Source organism: Hemicordylus capensis, chromosome 1 (assembly GCF_027244095.1).
Source record: "Hemicordylus capensis ecotype Gifberg chromosome 1, rHemCap1.1.pri, whole genome shotgun sequence".
In the NCBI taxonomy this organism is placed as follows: Eukaryota; Metazoa; Chordata; class Lepidosauria; order Squamata; family Cordylidae; genus Hemicordylus; species Hemicordylus capensis.
Genome location: NC_069657.1, coordinates 54453267 through 54476817, shown reverse-complemented (window position 1 = coordinate 54476817; position 23551 = coordinate 54453267). Strand labels below are relative to the sequence as shown.

The 23551-nt window shown below is 39.0% G+C and overlaps 1 protein-coding gene across 11 annotated transcripts in view; it reads right to left on the bottom strand.

Moving 5' to 3' along the window:
* RALGAPA1 (Ral GTPase activating protein catalytic subunit alpha 1) overlaps positions 1-23551 on the bottom strand; it is a 287874-nt gene that overhangs the window by 16433 nt on the left and 247890 nt on the right. For 10 of the 11 annotated variants that reach the window (XM_053285328.1, XM_053285342.1, XM_053285334.1 and 7 more), the window contains one exon: positions 2423-2547. In XM_053285328.1, the coding sequence (XP_053141303.1) occupies positions 2423-2547 (125 nt within the window). Of the gene's footprint in view, positions 1-1861; positions 1893-2422; positions 2548-23551 lie in introns of those variants that run through there. The other variant, XM_053285359.1, reaches the window with a different exon arrangement.

Below are 23551 nucleotides of genomic sequence, written 5' to 3'. Positions count from 1 at the left end.
AACCTATTGGCAGCCAGTGTAGATTTTTCAAAACAGGAGTGATATGATTTCTTCTGGACAACCTGGAGGCCAACCTGGCAGCAGCATGTAAGCTATTATCTAGACCAGCAGCCAGCAACCATGTTGATTGAGCAAATGGCTGCTGGGCATGCATGGAGGCCATGTGTGTGCCGGTGTCATGCAGGGTCAGCTGGGAGATGCCCACCAGCGTGCGGGCATAGTGGTGACTGGAGAAGGACCAGGTATGGACCTGCTCTCCTCTGCTTTAAAGGGGCTGTGTAAGCCCTCGTTTTTAAAGGGATGTGCCTGTGATTTGGCCAGTGAATCATGTATCAAACACATCCCAACTGGGCAGATCATTTAAGGAAGCATTGTTTTGTTGGAAAGACCTCTGCTTTAGACCCTGCAAAGCTGCTGACAGACAACAGTGGTCATGATAGCTACAGTCCAATACAATAAAAAAGCAGTCATTCTATGAATACCAATATTTCACAATTGATTGCTTGATCCCAGCTCTTTCTTCCACATAAACACCCCCTTGCTGAATTAAGATTAAAATGTTCTGCTTTAGATTGGAATAGCAATGTTGTTTTAATATACTTCTATAAGTGCAGTTTTTAGCAATGTAAATAGTTATCAATAGGTACCACTATTAAAGATATTTAAACAAATGCACCATCAAGCAGTTTTTAAAAGAATTACTTGTTGAATTTGGAAGGAGAAAAAAAGAAACTTGGCACTTCAAAACTAATTTTATTGAAAAGCAATTTCAATTTCAGGGGGAAAAATGCACTGGGGCAAATAGTGCAATATTCTATTCACAAACAGAAGGCAGTAAAAGCTGATGGAAACATATTGCTACTCCTTGTATGTATAGATGCAGGTATCACAAACTGGCCCAAATCAGTCCGGAGGTATAAATACTATATTTATTTCTAGTTATTAATTCTAGACATTTATATTTGCCTCTCAGTTCTAAGAAGGGCCCCTCTTAATTAGATGATGCACAAATACAGAAAGCCTATATGATTGTTTAAACACAGATGCGATTTTGCACCTTTAAAATCCACAGGTGGAATTTTGGGGTTACTTTGTCTTAAATTTACCTTTGTTCTCAAATGCTGTTATTGTTTTTCACAAGGCGACTCATATTTGATATTTATTTTATTTCTACTTACTGCTCACTTTCAGGTAAAAACAATCAGCACAGGACACAACTTTTTACAGACCTCTCTGGACTGCATGCATTTTCAATTTAAATCATAAGCACAACTCCAACCACAGTTTTATAATTCCTACTGCTTTTGTATCACTGGATTTCTATCTATTGTTTTCAGAAGAAAATAGCTCTGAGATTTTCTCTGTTGCAAGTAGGTGAGTAGTATTAGTGATTGTTTTTTAATTTATTTTGTGTCAAGACACTATAAAAGTTTATCTGCAAAAAAAGTTATTTTTCTCTTCCCTGCTCTCTTATACTGAATTTATACAGTATCTGCTAACATCAAAGAAAAGACAGTACAGGGTACAAAGCACACCACTGCCATCCAGTACTACTTGTTCATGCTGAGAAACAAAAGGTCAAACACAATCAAGTGTTACTAGCTCAACAGATGTCTCTCCCATTAGTTACCTTAATCCCAGAACCACAGTGTTAGTGTTTCATGCAGACCTGGGGTTAGTAAAGACTAAAACTTCCAAGAAATTGTAGTAGTAATTCCTCAATCAGTGCAAATTTGTCTTTTTTCTTTTTAGTATAGATAAAGGGCAATCTGGAAAGTTTGCATATAACATGGTTACAAGCTTAGTGCTCTAGTAATAGATTAATAAGAACAGAGGGGGTTTTTTGGACACTTTGTCTTACCTTCTGATAAACAGAACTGATATTTAATGATCTAAAGAGGGGAAATAAATGAAATAATCATCAGGAGCACAAGAAGTTATTTGTACAGGTAGGCCTTGAGATATTCATATTTTTTAGTGATTATTGTTTTATTAGTAACTGAAAATGCAGTATTTTATATAACAGATTTTGAAAATATAATTTTCATGGGACAAAAATTTCTAACCTATAAATTTGGTAAGAAGAACAAAACTTATGGTTTTCAAACTGAAATGAAAATGAAGCTTTCTTGAAAATAAGGCACATCAACTGTGCTTATCAAAGTATTTTAGATATCTAGGAACGTTCACAAATATAAGAAAACTTTATTATAGCCCATTAGCTGAATTTCTGTATTAGGTAGCTTTGATTTAGTAAACAAAAGATCAAATTATATTGCCTGAAATCCAGTTTTGTCAACATGGAAATCTAATTTTTTAAAAAAGGAATCTGTGCCTAGAATGAATACTTTTGCCTAACTAGAAATACTGCATTTTAAGTTAATTAATTAAACAGAAAGACAATTCTTTATTGTATCCTTACCAGTTTCAGAGGGCAAATGATGATAGGGTGCTGGGCAGAAAACCTGAGCTGCAAAATCCTCAAAAGTTGAAGGATCTAGATGGTGCTGAACAATTGTTTGCAGATATCGAGCTCTTTCTTCATAGCTAATTTTACCCAGAGGTCAAGGAACAATTTACAACTTGGAATAAAGCAAACAACATGATATCCCGATAAATAATGTAGCTGTGTTGGTTCCTTTTAATTAAAAAAAAAAACACACACACACACAGACACCCCTTTATTTTATTATACAACTGTAGGTATTATCCCTCCCTCTCTTGGAGAATAAGAGTAGGCAACAATATAACAAAACTCCAGTACATAATCATCAACATTTTAAAAAACTGTATTCAATGCGTCACCCAAAGCTGATGCATTCTTAATTCAAATGGAGAGGACTATAACCCAGCCTTCCTGTAATGGCTCCTTCCCCCTAGCCCAATCCTCCTGAACTTAAGATATATGTTAAAACTTCTCCTTTGAATCAACATTTTATTAAGACCTGCAAACAGGCAAGAAAATAAAGGGTCCAAAGTTCTCCAGGAGTTCATTCTAAATGATTTATATCTTTATACACCATCCTTCTGAAACTGTCCAAAGGGCAACTAGCTCTTACATAGATTCTGGAAGGCTAAGCCACACCCACTGTCCAACGGAGATCAGTCAAACCAGGATCTAGAAGAGTATCTTCAGGTTTTGCAAGAAATTGTTGATGTCTAGATGGGTTACTGACAGAGCCCCTAGATAAAAGTGCTGGAAGGAAGGGGCTATATATCTAGCCCTAAAGGTGACAATGGTGCTGGTAAGGGGGGAAATTGCCTTTGAGAATATGGGAAAATATGGTTTTAAATTATTCTGTTACTTACAAATATTATGTCATAGAATTTGAGATGGACCAAATCCAAATTTGCTATCTGAGCCTATGAGCACAGGCAACGGTGCAAATCCTGATCTGAATAATGACAAGCGTTCCCATGTTATGTATTTCTACATTATACAACTGTATTCTGCGAAGGTAAAGTATTTAAAATAATCAATTCTGACTATATGTACATATGTATAGACTGCTCAAAATTAAAAACCCATACTGGTTTCACTTAAAAGCACACATTCTCTTTTATGAAGAACAGTTGGTGCCATAATCCTCAAACAAATTCAAGCAGTTCAGATAAACATGTGACTAAATTTGCATACAAGGAAAATAACCAGTCAATTATGCCTTAGAACAAAGTTGGCATATTGGGAGGGGGGGAGGCCAAAGATCTCCAAGAACCAGCTAAGAAAGTAGCTGCAGGACCCCCAACTGCACAAGATTGTACTTCTTCCCCTTTCCCTACATGTTTCTTGCTGCTGATATTATTGATAAGAGACAGGTATCTTGAAGTGTTGTTGCTTTTGAAGAACCCTCACCAGGCCTCTTGTTCCAGCGGCCTGATTGTACAGTTAGCACAGAGAGAGTGAGAAAGAGAGAGAATATTTCTGCTGTTCATGAAAGCAGCTATGGAAATGACTGTCAAAATGTAAAGCAGCAGGCAGCAACATACAATTATCAAGAAAAAATACCATGCTGACTTTGTGTCATAGGCTGATCTAGTGGGTTTAGAAATCAGCTACTCTTCTCATGTAACTTTGAAAGCTGCCCTGTTGTACTCATTGCACTCTCTGTATCTTACATAGTACTAGTAAATCCTTGCAATCAATGTTTATCATCATGGGGTTATCTTTTTAACGAAAGGCGGTATATAAATGCAAAAATAAATAAATAAATAAATAAATAAATAAAATGCCCTTATTTTTGTACACAAATTGTTTTTCAATTTCATCTGCTTAAAAAAAAAGTAGAAAGAATGGCTTAAAAAAATTATTTATTTTTTAGGGGCCCATGAAAGTGTACAGGGAATATTCTCTCTCATGTTACTTTCTTTGGTGAAAAAGCAGCTGGACCTTCCCACTACCGCGAAAATGATTTGTTGCTGAAACTACTGCTGGAGGCTTGGGGTCCAAGAACCTTAGAGGACCATTTCCCCCTTTTCACTGGGATCTTTTTGGTGGAGATGGGGCAGTACATCTTTGTTGTCAAATGGCACAATAGGAATGTGGCAACTGGGCTTCTAAGATGTGTTCCCAGTCCTGGTGATGGCAATAGGGCAGCATCCTTTGGCAGCAGTGGACGGGTAGTTTCCTTTTGCTCGTGTAAAGGTTAAGAAATTGGGTTGCAAAGAACATGCTCATTATCCTGTGAGTACAATTCCACCTCATCTCCAGATTGCTTCATGCATACCCTAGTGGGTGAACTGTTAATTGAAAACTTCTTTTTCACTGTCAGAGTCCATACACAGATGTTGACATTAGATATACAGGTATACTATACAATCCTGTATGGTCAGGGCCGCATGCATTTTATGATTTCTGTTCTCTTGGGTTGTATCACACCACCTCTGTCACTGCAGGGCAGTCATTCTCTATATCTCAAATCCTTTCTAATGCCACTTATGGCTATTCCCTTTTGTAGGTACATTTTCAGTCATATTAATTTCCTAATACATCTCTTACCATTACCCTGTCTTGCATCCCAGATGTACATTTCTACCTATCTCCTTCTCCATAAAATCATCTTTTTTGGCTCATATTCTCTTTTCTCACCCCCAGATCAAAGCCTCCAACTGAATTATTGGAATGGGGGAAGAAATTTATTTGCCAGTTTTCCTTGGGGAATTTTATTGGCCCATCCATCAACAACATGCTGTACACGGGTGCTATAAGGAATACTACAAATGTTTTAGGTACTTACAGAAGTGATAATAATTAGGAGTAACAAAGAGTTTTTCATGATTGCAAAGGAAGAACAGAATAAAGATTAGGCCCTCAGTTTCCCCAACTATATTTTGGTAATTGAGTGAAATGTGCAGCAACAATCATTTTATCATATAGGAAACAAGTGTGCAGAAAAGTGCTTTGAATGAAAATAGGTAGCCAAAATCAAACTACTCCGATTACATATCTTCATCAGATTCATTGCTTATGATACATCTGTCTCCTGAAAACAGGGTTGCAGTCTAAAAATTGCCTCTGAAAACATCATAAATAGCAATATTAGGACAAGGAGGGATAGAAAACCCCTTTGTTGTGAAGGTTCTTAGGTTGTGGGGCATACACAAGATTGAGCCTTAACACAGGAGAGTAATATAGCACAGTTTTTAAGAGGCTGCATATAAGTGGTAGAGGATGAAACTGATGGTTGAAGTCTAAATAATACTACATATCTCACAACTTGTTGAAAAGCACTTTTTTCCATTGGGGGAGATTCACAGCTGCTGAATTTTCTGCAGTTAATAGAGTCCTTTGATTCACAGCAGTGCCCCTTGCACAAAAAATACTGGCCTTTGTGTATTACCAGAAACTAATTTTCTATTTGGCTGAAAAGGGAAAAATTGGGTTATTGCTTCTCCCTCCTACAGAGCTTTTCATTATGCCTGATGCACTCAACTTCTAAGCTCTTCTGAGGAAAAAAAAATAACTGAAGAGGCAAGAGGTAGAAAAATGAGCTTGTTAGCACATTAGAAGTGAAGTATCTTGGTGGGCCCCAGAAATTCCCAGTGGTGTGTTAACTTATCACTCTATGCATGCTGGCACTGATAGTCTCCCAATTGAGCACTCTCTTTTCGCACCAAAGGTGCTGCCAGGAAGCAAAGGCTGAAGGCCCACAGGAGAACCGCCTGCTATCAAAACAAGCTGTTTTTAAAAGTCTGTTTGAATGGGTAAAATGCTTTATGAAAAGCAGGGTGGAGACACCTACCTGCTTTCAAAATGCTCCTGTTTCAGAGGTCTCTAAATGAAACCCTTAAGGTTTATTTTATTATATATAATGCTTATACACAAATAGGACACTAGTGAAGCAAAGTTAATCCTTGTGATGTGAACACCTTTTTAGTTTTGGTAGATAACGTCCAAAGAAAAATATATATACCATCCTAATAGTTGTTGATTTGGAAGGGTAGCACTTGTTTTGCTAATAAAGTAGAATGCGTAGTAAGGCTTATCTGAAACAAGACAAAACCTTACTTTCACACATCCAGTTAAAGTGGGCAAGAAATCTGCAGGTTCTATTTATTTATGTATTGTTAAATTTTTATACTGCCTTTCCACTCATTTTATAAAAAAGTAATTTAATCAAAATAGCTAAAGAGAGCTTAAGAGAGAGATTATGATAGCAAAGGGCAATGCATGCTATCCTTATTTCACACTCGTCTCATGCTACAATCTGAACAAGAAAATGTGAGCAACATTCATTCTATAAACCATTTGTCATGCCGCCTTAAGTTCAGTGCTTGACAACTGACTGCCTTGTGCCCAGCTTGAGATGTCCTCATAGGCTGAAGCTGGTATAAAAGGGGACAGCTCATCTCCTGATGAGGTCAGCAGTTAGAAGCACAGGGCAGGTGCACTAGCATTTGCAATGGCTCTCTTAACCTCTCAGAATTCAGAAAAAGCCTCTTATTTTAGAAAATGGAGGAAGGAACATGGCGATTAGCTGTCCTTGACTTGATTCTAACCAGGAGGGAAAAGCTGGTCGATGAAGCTGAAGTAGTGGGAAACTTCAAAGTGTCTATGCTTCAATTCTTGTGAAAAGCTAAAGATCAGCATACTCAAAACATGCACCTTGGATTGCAGGAAAGCTGATTTGAATAAACTCACAGAAGTGCTAGATAGGATTCTGTGGCTACACTAACAGAAAAAAGTCCAAAATGGATGGGAGTTTTCTGAAGAAAGAGTTGCTAAAGACAAAATCAGATAATTTCAATGACAAAGAAAAATGGGAGACATCTAGAAGAGTCAATGCAATGGCTCAGAATCAGTTGAAGCTGGTGAGGGATGTTTCGAGCAACAAAAGGGCCCTTTAGGGTAAGGAGAAGGAGAAGGAAATGACAGGTCCACTGATGGTGAAATGAGTAAGCAGAACTACTTAACTCCTATTTTGCCTGTTTTCCCCTCATAGGGAACTGCGTGCAACCTCACAAAAGAGCATGAATGATGAAGTGTGAGGATTGCTGTTCAAGTTTGAAAGGAGGCAGTCACCTAACTACTTTAAATGAGTTCAAGTCTTCAGGGCCAAATGAACTACATCCTAGGGATACTAAAAGAACTTGTTGATGTATTCTCAAAACGTCTGTTAGCCTTGAGAAATTCTGAAGAACTGGTGAAGCATAAGACTAAAGACAGGCTAATGTTGTCCCAACCATCAAAAAGGGGGGAAAGGCGGACCTGGGAACCTACAAACTGGTCAGTCTGACTTTGATGCCAAAGGAGATATTAGACCTGAATATAAAGCAGTCAGTGTGTAAAGCATCTTGATAGCACTGAATTAATCAATGCAGTGATTAATAGAAAACAATATGGATTTGTCAAGAATAAATTCTAACATACTCCTTTTTTTGATTAAGTTACTGGCTTTGTAGATTATGGGAATGCTGTGGACATAACTTATCTTGATTTCAGCAAACCATTGACAAAGTTCCCTTTTATATTTTGGTTAGCAAACTGATAAAATGAGGGCTAGGTGATAATGATGGATGCACAACTGGTTGGAAAACCATGCTTAGAAGTTCATCAATGGTTCCTCATTAAACTAGAGAGAGTTTTGAGTGAGATGCTGCAGGGTTCTGTCCTGGATCCAGTACTCTTTTACCATTTTTATCAATGATTTAGATGGAGAGGAATCCACATCAAATTTGCAGTTGACAGAAAACTGGGAGGAACCATAGTTTCCGAGTCATGAGAAGTAACTGATTGATTAAGTGCCATCAAATCGGTGTTGACTCTTAGCGACCACACAGATAGATTCTCTCCAGAATGATCTGTCTTCAACTTGGCCTGTAAGGTGCATTCATTGCTGTTGTGATCGAGTCCATTCACCTTGCTACTGGCAGTCCTTTTCTTCTCTTTCCTTCAACTTTCCCCAGTGTTATGGACCTCTCAAGGGAGCTGGATCTTCACATAATGTGTCCAAAGTATGATAGTTTGAGCCTGGTCATTTGTGCCTTGAGTGAAAATTCTGGATTGATTTGTTCTATGATCTGTTTGTTTGTTTTCCTGTCCATGGTATCCTCAAAAGTATTCTCCAGCACCAAAGTTCAAAACATCAATACTTTTTCTCTCTTGCTTCTTCAAAGTCCAGCTTTCGCATCCACAGAGTGTCAAGGGAAAAACCATTATCCAAATGATTCTAATCTTTGTAGGTATAGACACGTCATGGCATCTAAATATCTTTTCCAAAGCCTTCATTGTAACCCTACCAAGTGCTAGTCTGCAGCATATTTCTTGACTACTGGATCCTTTACTGTTGATGGTTGATCCTAAAAGGCAGAAGCTATCGACCCACTTCAATGTCTTCATTATCAATTCTGAGGTTGGTTGCTGTACCCGTTGTCATTAGTTTAGTCTTCTTTACATTTAAGTTGTAGACTCATTTTTTCACTGTGCTCCTTGACTTTCATTACTAGAGCTTGCAGCTCATCTGCATTCTCACCTATCAGAGTGGTGTCATCAGCGTAGTGCAGGTTATTGATGTTTCTTCCTCCAACTTTAAAACCATGCTCATCTTCTTCCAATTCATCTTCTCTCAGTATATGTTTAGCATTTAAGCTGAATAAATAAGGAGAAAATATTCAGCCTTGTCTTACTCCTTTGCTGGTCTGGAACCAGTCTGTTTTACCATGTTCCATCTGGACTGTTGCTTCCTGTCCTGTGTATGGGTTTCTCATGAGAACAATGAGACGTTCTGGGATGCCCATTTTCCTAAGGATATTCCACAACTTGATATGGTCGACACAACTGAAGGCTTTTCTGTAATCAGTAAAGCACAGATTGACCTTTTTTGGGATTCTTTGGCTTTCTCAATTATCCAGCGTGCATCAGCAATGATGCTCTGGTTCCTTGGCCTTTTCTGAAACCAGCTTGAACATCCGGCATTTCCCTTTCCATGTAGGGCTTTAATCTGTGTTGGATGATCCTGAGCATTATAAATATGGCATGTGAAAGTAAGGATATTGTGCAATGGTTTGTGAAATCTGTTAAGTCTCCCTTCTTTGGTATGGGTATGTAGAATGACCTTTGAAGTTCAGAACTTCAAAGTGGTTCCTGATGTTCTCCTTGAAAATGGTGGGTACATTCTCAAGATCATATCATGGAAACTGGATAGGTTTGTTTTTCTGTTTTAGTTTGACTTGGAACTTGCACATGAGCAGTTCGTGATCTGTTCCACAATTGGCCCCCAGCCACATCTTTGCTGTTATAACTGAGCTCTTCCAGCTCCTTGCACCAATAATGTAATCAATTTGATTTCTGTGTACTCCATCTGGTGATGTCTATGTGCATAGCTGCCACTTTGGTTGTTTGAAAAATGTGTTAGCAATGAAGAGATCATTGGCTTAGCAGAAACTAAGAAGTCACTCTCCTGCTCAGTTTCTGTTTCCTAGACCATACAGACTGTGTTTTCCTCCTTACCATTTCCAACTTTGGCATTCCAGTCTCCAACCACTAGCAGCACATCTTGCTTGCATATTCTGTCAAATTCAGACTAAATGTGAGCATAAAACTCATCAACTTCCTCTTCTTTTGCATCAGTCGTTGGGGCATAGACTTGAAAAACTGTCATGTTAAAGGGTTGTCCACAAAATCCAATTGATATTAGTCGGCCACCGACTGCATTGTACCCAAGTACTGTCATTGCTATATCCTTCCAGACTATGAAAGCAACACTGTTTCTTCTTTGTTTTTTGTGTCCTGAGTAGTAAATGGTATGATTTTTTGACAGAGAGTCTCCTATTCCAGTCCATTTTAATTCACTGATGCCCAAGATGTCAATCTGTGTAGTCCATTCATTTCATCTTTCATGGTGTCAAGCTTACCCATATTCATGCTTCTTATGTTCCACGTTCCCAATGTAATTCTGCCTTTGCAGCATCAGATTTTCTTTTCCCACATGGCAACATCAGCCGCTGGACATCCAAAAGGCTTTAATCTAACCGTGTCATAAACACCATTGGTACTAGTTCTACACTAATTAGACATCATTTGGAGGACTGTGTCTAGTTATGGGTGCCACAATTTAAGAAGGATCAAGATAAACTGGAATGGATTCTGAAAAGCGTAACAAAGATGCTCAGTGGTCTGGAAAACATGCCTTATGAGGAAAGGTAGAAAGAAGTGGATCTGTTCCGCCTGGAGGAGATTGATAGCATTCTTCAAATACATGAAGAACTGTTATGAGGGACCCCTGCTAACTTGGCAAAGAGGCACCTTTTAACATAGTGATTCTTTTTATTTAGCAGGGGGAGAGTAACTGGCCCTATTCACCCCCAGCACAATACCTCCAGTGACTGTTGCTGGTGTCTATCTTGTGTTTCTTTTTAGATTGTGAGCCTTTTGGGGACAGGGATCCATCTGATTTATATATTATTTCTCTGTGTAAACCACCCTGAGCCATTTTTGGAAGGGCGGTATAGAAATTGAATGAATGAATGAATGAATAAATAAATAAATAAATAAATGACTTGTTCTTTGCTGCTCCAGAGGGCAGGATTCGATCTAATAGGTTTAAGTTACAGAAAGGTAGATTTTAGCTGAATTGGGCAGCAGCAATATAGGAAGATGCTGAAAGACAATATCTCATACTGTGCGGCAGGATGCACTCTGGTAAACCCCTCCTGTATTCTACCAAAGAACACCACAGGGCTCTGTGGGCGCCAGGAGTCGAAATTGAATTGATGGCACACTCTACCTTTAGGAGCAGTTTGACACTGGAACAAACTACCTAGGAAGTGGGCAGGCTTTGTTTTGCTGGAGGTAATCAAGTAGCCATCTGCTGAGGATGCTGTTGCTCTGGATTTCCTGCACTCAGCAGAAGGTTGATCCAGATCAGGCCTGCTCAACTTAGGCCCCCCCAGCTGTTTTTGGACTACAACTCCCATAATTCCCAGCCACTGTAGCCAATAGCCAGGGATTATGGGAGTTGTAGGCCAACATCTGCAGGAGGGCCGAAGTTGAGCAGGCCTGATCTAGATGATGAGGCCCCCTCTGATTCTATTATTCATATCAAGGTGTTACATAGAGATGAGAGCTGGTCTTGTGGTAGCAAGCATGACTTGTCCCCTTAGCTAAGCAGGGTTCACCCTGGTTGCATATGAATGGGAGACTTGATGTGTGAGCACCATATTCCCCTTAAGGGATGGAGCCACTCTAGGAAGAGCAGAAGGTTTCAAGTTCCCTCCCTGGCATCTCCAAGATAGGGCTGGAGAGATTCCTGCGTGCAACCTTGGAAAAGCCGCTGCCAGTCTGTGCAGACAATACTGAGCTAGATGGACCTATGTTCTGACTCAGTATATGGCAGCTTCCTTGTTCCTATTAGATAGTGAAAACTTGCATATTTTTGAAGCCACCTCTTTTTCTGTCATCCATTGCAAGCCACATGATTGGCTAAAAACACTCTCCTAACAATGTCATATCATATATCAGATCTTTAGAGCCAGTGTGCTGTAGTGGTTATAGTCCTGGACTAGGACCGGGGAGACCCGAGTTCAAATCCCCATTCAGCCACGATACTAGCTGGGTGACTCTGGGCCAGTCACTTCTCTCTCAGCCTAACCTACTTCACAGGGTTGTTGTGAGGAGAAACCCAAGTACGTAGTACACCGCTCTGGGCTCCTTGGAGGAAGAGCGGGTTATAAAATGTAAAATAATGATGATGATGATAATAATAAAATAAATATTACATATAATTTTTTTCAGGGGAAAAGGGACTGAGGAATTCTCACTTACTCTGTTCAATCGATGGAATCTTTCTCCTCAGAGATTCGTCGATTGTCCAAAGGCTTCCTTAAGATTTTTTGGGTGGACTTGCAATTTGGGGTCAGGAATAACCTTTTATGGATTATAATAGTTTTATCTGTGTGTCCTCCCTCTTCTGACCTGCACATTTTCCATACAAATTATCTCTTTCCAACATAACCATCATCACTACCATTTGTTTATATATAATACAAATTTGAGCAAAACCATGATCAGATGGGTGGCGGAAAAAATAAAACATTTGAGTGCAATTTAATAGATGCCATTTAAACCTTAAAAAAACCAAAACAGCACATTGTATAAGTTTAAACACATACTATTAGCCTGCAAAAATGCCAGATATATTTCTCCTTAGATCATTTTAACTCCCGCTGTCGCCGTAAGAGACAAATCTAGGAACTCAACTTTCATGTATTTTAACACATGAAGTTGTGAGTCAGAACATCAGTCAATTGACTTCAGTATCATTTACATAGATTATTAGTGGCTTTTCATGGTTTCAGATAGGGGTCTTTCCCAGCCCTACCTGGATGTTAATGTGTATTCTTTTATCCTAATATCAAACAGCCACCACCACAAGATAGTGATTTTTGGTTTAGCTTTATCAGGGGATATAATAGTTAAATTCTTCAGTACAGTTTATGTTATCATCTCTGAAGAAAAGGCTCTGATTTGTCAGAACAGACAATGCTGGGCTTTAATTCATCTCTACAACCACACTGCCAACTCTATATTGTTTACACTGAGTCTCAATTAAGAAACAAGCCTGACACCTGGTATGTCTTTATCATACTCCCACGGCTGCCAGATGATTCAAAATCCATAACAGGTGCTATGGCAGTGCAAGTGGAGCCCCATTAATAGAAGCAGGAGTCAGAAAAATATAGACTATATTATAGACTTAGATAGTTAACACACAATTATTGAATAGAAAAAAAAATAAGTGAACATGTTTCAATAATAAACTATAGTTTTTACTACTACAGATTTTAGAACCACAGAACTGACTCTAGGTCTTACACTCATGTCCATGAAACAATTTGGGCTGTATGAAGATGATTCAATAGCAAACATAATTAGGACCACTTCAATACGTAATTTTAGGACTGCATCCTGAAAACATACATTCACACAAACTTTTCACATTAAATAAAAATTAAACATTAAATAAATTACAAAGAGAATGAAATTTATTTAATGTAAATGTAATGTAGTAATGAAAATTTGTAAACAAAACCCCACTGTATCACTTGTAAGAAGTGCACCAAAAATGTGAATTCAGCAATCGTTAAGGTTAGTAGTTTAAAATACATGTTTTAGAAGCAATATGGTGAGTTGCAGACTACCTAGTGCAAAACAGCCAAAGCAATTTAAGGTGTTTAATTCAAAGACCTTTGTTTATTTCAACCCTGGTTTTTGTTTATATTTTTGTAAAAAAAGGCAAAAGTGTATGTGCGTTTTGGGAGCAGAGAAACAGAAAGATGTACAACAATTAGAGAATGGGAAGGAACATTGTGTTGGGCTTCATTAATAGCCTCTACTCAAGGAAAACACAACCCCAGGGCAGCAGGCTGCTGCAGCCACCACTTGTCTGGAACTTGAGTGTCTGGGTGCAGGGGAATATCTAGGGTGGGGCAGGCAGGGCACATGCCCCGGGCGCCACTTGAAGGGGGGCACCATTTTTCAAAAAGCAATTTTTTAAAAAATGGCTGCGGAAAACCAAATGACCACCGCGTATGCTCAAATGGCCTCTGTGAGGATATAGGCCATGACAGGCCTCACAGAGGCCATTTGGACATGCAAGGTGGCCATTTTGTTTTCAGTGGCCATTTTAAAACAAAATTTATTTTTAAAAATGGCCACCACACATGCTCAAATGGTCCCTGCAAGGCCCTAGAGGCCAGCAGGGGGAGGGGAACCTTTGCAGACCCCTCCCACAGCTTTTAGGAAGCCCCCTGAAGGGTCTACAGGTAATTTAAATAATAATAATAATAATACAAGTCACTGTACACATTCAGTTTGGTACTATGTACAGAGAATCAGGGCTTGTGAATACTGAGCTGAAGCTTATGAGCTAGAATTGTATTCATTTGCTCTTACTTTGCTTCTTGTGATACGTGAGTTAAATGTGATGTCTTAATAATATGGCTATTAATGGTGAGTTTGTCTTTGAATCAGTGTGAAATGCTTAGTATTAAGGTCCACTGGGAGTTTCTTGGTCTATTTCTCTCATCTTAACTGTCTTCCTGAAATACTAGAATATATTCCAAGCAGTGACACAGTTTACTCTGCATATCCTTTAATTATTTTCAGAGTATCTGGGAAAAGTCAAATTTTCCATTTATTTTTAAAACTTATGTAATAATGATGCTACAATGCATAGTAGAGAATTAGACAGGCACTTCTGTTTAGTTTCCCAAGTACACCTCCACATAGTATTTGGGTATTTCATGAGCCCCAGCATACTGAAATTTGTAGTTTTCCAGCATTTTTTGGTCTGGCTACGTCTACTGCTAAATAGTTTTTTGAAATATTAAAAGATTAACGAGCTTGACTTGTATTTTTGAGCTGATATTATGGTAAAGTTATCTGAAAGATGCGTGTCAGATGTTTGGACAGGGGGTGCAATTTCAGTGCTTGCCCTAGGCGCTATTTTTCCTAGATACACCTATGTGTGGGTGGCTCCCAGAGAGAAACTTGCTTAGGGATTCAGTACTTGCTTTCTATCTAGGGGGTGGGCACCTGAACTCCTGGCAAACTGGCTGTCAGGATTTCCTGGGAAGGGAAAGAAAGCTATTTTCTCTCCCTCTCCACTGAAGTGAGCCTTCATAAGCCCCATTAAAGCCTATGAAAGCTGAAGCCTGCCCAGTACAGAGGCAATTTGGACAACTTTCCTCTCCCTTTCTCCATGCTCAGTCTGGAGAAGAAGCAGACTGACTTATTTTATTTTTTATTTATTTAAAATATTTCTATACTGCCCCAAACCTGCGTCTCTTGCCACTCATCAGCCATTACAACACGCAAAGCAAGAGATTTAATCAAAAGGGAGAGAAATATGACTGTCAAAAGTTGGTCAGAGTTTCAGATTAAGTTGAAACCATTCACACATTATAGTCAATGCATGTACAATCTGTGTGTACAGTGTACACATGTACAGATTTGTACACATGGATAGTTATTCACACATGATGTGCAACACATGTAAAGTAGTATACTTCTTAACTGTATTTGGGGAGCCTGTACCCAGGTTCCTTTTTTGAGTGAACGCATGTACAGTCATTCACACAAAAACAAATACGTGTGTAGAGACAAATTTATGCATGTACAATGTAGTGTCTGACTATGGCTTGCATTTGGGGGTTAAAAGCTAAAACTTTTAAAAAATGAAGTTTTGATTCAGCTAATCACATTCAAGGAAGCATCCTGTTTTAAATGAACAGGCACACTCACAGAAGGCCTTAGGAAAAGGTGGGGGGTAGAAATCAGAAATTTTACAGTGGACAATTACTTAAGAGCTATCTGTATCTAAATGTGCAATAATCTGATTACATTTCTATTTAATATTGTAATGATCAAGAACACAAAATAGTGATTTTATTACCAGAAAAAGCAGTAACAATGCACAGTAAACCGTCATTTAAGACTGTGTCATAGTATCTATGATAAGCTGCATATTGGTTTAAACTAATGCACTATATGCCTCTAGGGAATGGCAGGTTCAGAGACTGGATTTTAACATCAAAATCTATCCATTAATCTTGACTTAAATATAATCTACCCTGCTGTAAGAGGAAGAATGGGCATTCAATGAATTACCATTATGAAATACTGCATTAATATATTTTCTTGATAATTTAAGCAGAAACTCTACTTTGACTATTGCTTACTCTTTTTCATGCTCTAAATCAAATCTACAAAGGGCTCATTCACCTATGTTAAAACTCATAACTAAAGTACATGTTATACACTTGAACCATAGTACTACACTCATGCAGCTATTTTCACTGAGGAAAACTAAATCTTCCTCTTAACTGTCAGCCCTCCACCCCCACCTTGCCTAGGAAGTTCTCATATGTTCTCATGCTTCACTGCCTTAGTATGAATGGGGGAGGAAACAGGGGCAAGATCCTTTGTTCCAGGGCAACAAAGATTCACTTGCCGGGACAACTTGACTACTGAGCACACTAAGGAAACATTTATAGGTGTCTACATCAGTTCACACAATTATTTACACACACACACACACACACACACACACACACACACACACACACACAATGTCTCAATGGCAGTTAGAATAAAATTATCCTAAAGTATGAGCTCATGTGAGCTACAGTGAAACACAGATCACGACAGTGTTCTGCAAAAGTGTGTACAAGATATTGTCTGAGCTACCCTATTCCATCACAACATTAAAGAGTATAAAGAATAACTGATTCAGTGAATTAGTATAGAAAAGTGAATTAGTATAGAAATATGGAATTTCTTACCATGAATTCCTAGTCTTGCAGACTTCCAGAAGGCATTACGAAACCTTTAGGATGGCTCCTCCCCCTGGAACAGCAGGCAGTGTCCACTTTCAGTTTTGCTCCTCCAGGGGGAGAGGCCATTCTGTCCTTTGAGACTGGACTGGAAGAGCAGTCACACCCCTCAATGCCACACAACTGGTACAAACAAAACTACTTAACACTATTAATGAAAACACAGCTTTATGTTTTTTACATAAGGGATGAAGGAACACTAGGAGAACAGGAAAGAAGGAACCTCCCAGGAGGTCTAAATTATAACCCCCACAGATAGGGCATAGGCAGAAGCCTAAAAAATAAACCACCACCACCACCACGTATGTTGACCAGGAAACAGGGACATGGATGGAATGCCCTATGGGTGTCTACGAGAATAGGGATTTACAGTAAGAAATCTCCTTTTCTCCTAGACTCTCAGAGGGCATTCAAACAACTCCAGGATGTAAAAGAGCAGTACCATCTTAGGGTGGGTATCCACTCAGACCATTTAAGAAGATACTCAGCAAACCTACTAACTAAGGCTGTGTCCATGGATGAAATTGAGTTAATCTAATACAATCCAGAGAAGGTATACCAAAGGTCATGTAGCAGCCTGACAAATAACCTCCAGAGAGAAAACTCCCCAGTAAGGCTTCTGATGTAGCCACCCTGCAAAAAGAAAGAATTCAAGGGGTGGAGTGGGGGGTGAAGCTGCCAGCCTGTTCACAAGCCAGGGCTTGTTTGGTCCCCTCTCACTCAGTCCCACTGAGTCCCCTCCCACTCAGAGAAGCGGAACTGAAAGTGGACCCTGACTGCTGTTCTAAGGGAAGGAACCATCCCAAAGGTTTTGGAATGCTCTCTTGGAACCTTGGTAGTAAAGCATACTAGTACAGTATACAAATACTGTATTGAGAAACCATTTGCTTAAGTACATGCTGCATTTGCTTCTGATGCCTACAAATATTATTTTAATTTGAATGCTAAATTTTTGAAACTTAGCAATCATCAGCAAGTTCAGCAGTGAATTAACTGGATAAGCAAGAATGTCAGTGCTAGCCTCAAGTGTCCAAAAATAGTTATTCCATTTCATAATTAGAAAGCACAATAAGTTTGGTCATTTTATTTGCCCCAGAAGCCGGAAAATAAAGAGATCTATATAAAATGCAGTTTAACAGACCTGCACAACATCTGGCCACACATTTTCATTGCTCTCCAGGTGCTCAACAGCCTCTGCAACTGCAGCCCACCTGCAATTGCAAGCAAGCAAGCAAGAAAAAGAACATGCATAGATTTTCATGCACCTGGAAGACCTGCCCTGCCAAATATTACAGGTAGGATTGTATTAATCCTTCTTTTAAGTTCTGATTGCTAAAGTCGATTGTAAATACAGTTCAATTTAGATTAATCTGTAAGCACGTTCATACGTGGAACTGTTCCCTTCTTAGATCCCATATGCTACATGTCCTTTTATCCCCCCATGCCTATATATGGTGATTACTTTTTTTAAAAAAAAAGCCTTTGTATTCTCAAGTATTTCATTGTTATTATTTGAAGTAATTTTGTTGTTTCAAGTGCTTTTTATTTTGTTCACATATTTCGTTGTTTATTATAAAAAGCTGGCAGTCTTTATGCAAAAATAGTGTAGATGTATCAACACTCAGTTTCTCTCTCTCATCTTTCTTTTGAACAGCAATTAGCAAAGCAACCCCTTTCCACCCTCCTCCCCAAAGCTGTCAAGCTGTTCAGAGCAGTTTGTAACACTACAATAGTACTATTGTGAACAGGGTCTGGGCTTTCTTCCCACAGAGAGTTAAAATGGGCAGTTCCTGTTGCCCATGATTGGTGTCCAGTGAAACAATATGCAGCCAGGTTTTATCAGCTCCAAGCCAAAACGTGAAGCCAGGGAACCCAAGCCTTCATATCATGCTGAACCATATGCCAACCCTGCTGGCCCCAAAGGTTTATCGCTGAGAATCAGGATCCATCATGTCCCCTGTGAAATTTCACCTCACATACCTTCTGTGAAATGCATGGCTTTGCTGAAAACTGAACCTTTTCACAATTGGCAAGAACAGATGGATGGAAATTGTGGTTTGGCAAGAGGGATTAAAATATTTTTCAAGCCCGTACTGGTAGTAAGGAGAAGTGCTCCAAACAAAATGGATACAGTTGTGACCTTTATTCTCCCCTCCCCTTTTTTAACTTAGCAATTCAAATGAAAAGAAGTGTAATTTATTTTAAGAGCCTCAATTCCTATAGTAATATTAAGAGAAAGCCAAACAACTTCTTGTATGTTGATGGAATTTCCATGTGAAAATTAACATTAGACCCAATTTTAGATTAGACTATTAGCATACTACTTAAAACAGTCTGTAGTTAATGTGGTATGTACAGAATACTTAATCACATGTTCTCATTTATTTCACTAAGTAGCACCATGACAAAGCAGACATAACAATTAGTCTTTCCCAAATACTATGCAATTTCCTCAAAATAAAGACTTTAAATTAATCTCACAAAAACTTAAATGTTGCACATTTGTTGTACACATTGCAAATGTGTACTAGTTGAGAAAGGTTCTTGGAAATTGTATGGATTTTTGTATGCAATGTTAAAAAGCAACATTACAAGAACAGGTTTAAACATGTTTTAAAAATAAATCATGATTATTTGTGGGCAAGACTATAGCAATGTGAGCAAGACTATTTCTGAAGTCTGTGAATGGAAAGTTAGGCAAAGTACAACCAATAATTTTTCTTCAACTGTTTTTTTTTAGCTCTTTCATATCCTTCCAATTAGTCTTGCTTTCTCAGACAGTAAAACAATATTTCTGTTTGCACATCGGGGACAACTCTGTGATCACTTTATTTTTATCTACCCAAAAATGTTTCATTCTGAGAAAAAGTCACAGGGGATTGTGGAGTGGAGTGGGAGGAAAGAAAAGGCATAATATATTTACATGGCCGTTACTCAATAGCAAACACACACACACACACACACACACTCAACACAAATCCCTAAATAACTATAATAATGCTTAAGTGAACAATCTATATGGCAAACATTAAGAAAAGAGTTCAGAAACCAATCACAAATGCCTACCCAATCAGTGGTCCCCAGTGGCAAAAATCAAAGGCATTTAAAGTGATGCTCTGGAATTAGTCATTATCCAAAATAAATAAATAAATAAACCCTACAATTTCAACAGGGAATGAAGAACAAACCCACACTACATATAAGGTCCAACTGTTAGGCAGAACACTACCTATCCATGCTCCCCATTGCTGTATTTTACCTCTAATTGCATGATCAAGCCAATAAATTGGTCTCGAGGGACAAAAACGGACTATAAAGTACCTACCATGACAAAACTGGAGGTTGCAGAAAATGCACTTCAGAAACAAGTAAGACAAGACAAGATAAACGAAGGAGAGGTATCAAAGCCTGAAAGACAGTCATCAATACTGACAGATTACTGTAATTCTGGCTGTCAGGACTATCGATTTAGGCAGCATATGCCAATCAATACTCTTGTAATTTACTGAAGAGCATTAGATACATAGTTAGCCAAGATGTGCCCAAGATAAATCCCGGACTACTTTTAATGACCACAAATCATACAATGTATGCTTTGGAATCTTAGGACTGTTCAGTGGGTGCAAAATAGCTGACACAGCTATACAATTATTGCCACAGAATTAATTTAAATCCTTTTAGTATTTTCATTATTCTGAGGCTTACTGTATCACTTATGGTATTTTTTCCCAAATCACTTTTCTTTGCAGATAAATCTTGACTAAAAGGGTTTGAATATCAGTGTTTAAACTATCTATGGTTTTTCTTCCTTTCCCAGGATTTCCAAAACACTTGTATGTCTAAGTAGCGTGTTTTCCCTTTGTTTGGCTGATTTCCCTCCATTGTTTTCAGTTGAGAACCCATCCTTTATGTTCTGGTATTTATTTTTAAAACCATAATCAAGTATAGGCATTTATTTATTTATTTAAAAAGTATAGGCATTGAGAATTTTTAAAATAAAAATAATGGACCAGATCTCTCAATAAGAATTGCTTGTTATAAATCTTCTATTCTCTCATATACGAATACGATGAATATGTATACACCGCTTTTCAACAGAAGTCCCCCAAAGAGGGTTTACATAGATATAAACAATCAAAACAAACAAACAAATAAATAAAATGGCTCCCTGTCTCCAAAGGGATCACAATCTAAAAAAGAAACATAAAATAGACACCAGCAACTTCCACGGGAAGAATGCTGTGATGGGAATGGATTGGGCCAGTTGCTCTTCCCCTGCTCAATAAAGAGAATCACCACTGTGAAAAGGTGCTCTTTTGCTCAGTTAGCAGGGCGGTAATTTCTATGCAAAGTACTACACTAAGTTTAGTACACTGAAATGAAGTTAATAATGAACAGACCATTTCAAAAGAATACTTTGAGTTGATATTACATGAATATCTAGGCATCAGTATAAATATTGGACAGGCATTCTTTACTGACCTCTATAGTTCCAAACCTCATGCTGAGGATACTGATGCTATTCTCACAGCAGGAACAGAGTGTGGAGTGGATAGACAGATGGGAAATAATATGGGGGAGCAAATGGATAAAAGGTTCACCTTCCCCCCAAATTAGCTTGCAATGTGCTCCAGATCACACGTAATGGAGATCTACTGTAACTCTTCATGCTAGAAAATCCCATTTGTGCACTCTTGTGCACTGAAAGCTGCTTTCGAGCATGGAATCAAGTTCTTGTGGACCTCTCCATTCTAGCTGAACTAGAATTGCTATCCATCAGAAAAGTGGACAAAAAGGAACATTGGTTACTTACCGTGAAGGCTTTTTCTTGCTTCTAGATTTGAGGATGTTTCATGTGGGCTATCCTTCTCATGTGCTCTAGAGGCAGGATTATGTAAATTAGCTAGAAGCTTTTAAGAGTCTTGGAAAGATAGCCCAACCCAGTTTCAAATATCCAAGTCCAGTGACGAACCGAGAAGTCTGAATAGAGCCAATCCCTTGAGACATCAAGGACAGCTTATGAGGGGCATGGCACAGCATAGAAGACCTAAGTGGGGGCACCCCAGTCTACTGAGGAGGAAGGACCTGTTGCAACACTCTTCTGCCAAAGGATGCAAGAGCGGAATGGTCAGAATCCAGCTTGTAATGCTTTGTAAAAGTTGATGGTGAAGACCATGTTGCTGCCTTACAGGTTTCAGCTACAGGTGTGGAATTTTGTGGAATTTTGTGGAAAATGCTGCTGAATCTGCCACTGCTTTGGTTGAATGGGCAGTAATGTTGGATGGTGGCCAAATACGCTTTGTCTAATATGCTAAGGAAATACAAGCTTTGATCCACCTGGCAATGGTGGGAGTGGACACCTTTTGGCCCATGGACAGTAGCAAGTAGGAAACAAACAGCGCATCAGTGGAACAGAATAGGTCAGTGCGTTTTAGGTAGGTCTTCAAGCACCTACATATATCCAGCTTGTGACAAGCTTGTTCTGAGGGGTGAATTGGTTTAGGGCAAAAAGAGGGCAATATAATGTCCTGTAACGGGTAGAATTTGCAAGGCACCTTGGAATGAAAGACAGATCCAGAATGAAGCGAACTGAGTCAGGAGAGAAAATACACAGGTATTTGCTGACAGAAACTGCCTGTAATTCGGACACTATTCTGCCAGAAGTGATGGCTATCAAGAATGCTAACTAGGACAACAACAGCCAGAAAGAGAATAGGCTTGAAGGGAGATGACTTGAAGGGCTCTTAGAACTGTATGAAGATTCCAGGTTGGGAATTGATGTACTGTCAGAGGAGATGTGAGAATAGACCCTCTAAGGAACCTTTTGAGGTGAAGATAAACTTTGCCTGCTGTGTATTGATAAAACGTTTGTCAGGGAGGCTGCTTGTCTCCTTAGTGTATTGGCTTTTAATCCCTTATCCAAACGCTCCTGAAGGAAAGCAAGAAGTTCCCTGACCCCACATTTCTCCTTTTGTAATTGATGCCTAGAGTACCATCTTTGGTGCTCTAAAGCCCTCCATGTGTATTGGTACATGCGATTAGTAAACTGCTTTCTTGATGCTAGGATGTCAAGTACCTTAGAGGAGTAACCATGCTGGCTCAGGAGGTTCCGATCAGTCTCCGTGCTGGAATTGATTGATTGATTGTTAAATTTATATACTGCCTTTCATTCAAACAATCCCAAGGCGGCTTATGGCAAAATTTAAAAACAAGATTGTAAAAAACATACAATTAAAATATTAAGCTAAAAATATAAAACAAATCTGATTAAAAATTTAAAACAAAAGCATAAAAGCAATACAGAGTACAGAGAACAGCAGCAGAGACAATCAAATAAAAGCCTGGGCAAAAAGCCAAGATTTTACACTCGTTCTGAAAGCTGTGATGGAGACCAAGGAGTGAATAGCCACCGAGAGAGCATTCCAGAGTCTGGGGGCAGCAACAGAGAAGGCCCTGTCCTGCGTGCATGACAACCGAGCCTCCCTCATTGTCGGCACCCAGAGCAGAGCCCCCTCAGATGACCTCGTCAAGAGGGGAGCAACCCTTGGGAGCAGGTGGTCCCTCAGGTATCCAGGGCCCAAACCGTTAAGGGCTTTAAAGTTCAAAATCAGCACCTTGAATTGGACCCGGAAACAAACTGGTAGCCAGTGCAGCTCTTTCAAAATGGGTGTGATGTGTTCCCACCATGCAGCTCCAGATAAAACCCTAGCTGCCGCATTTT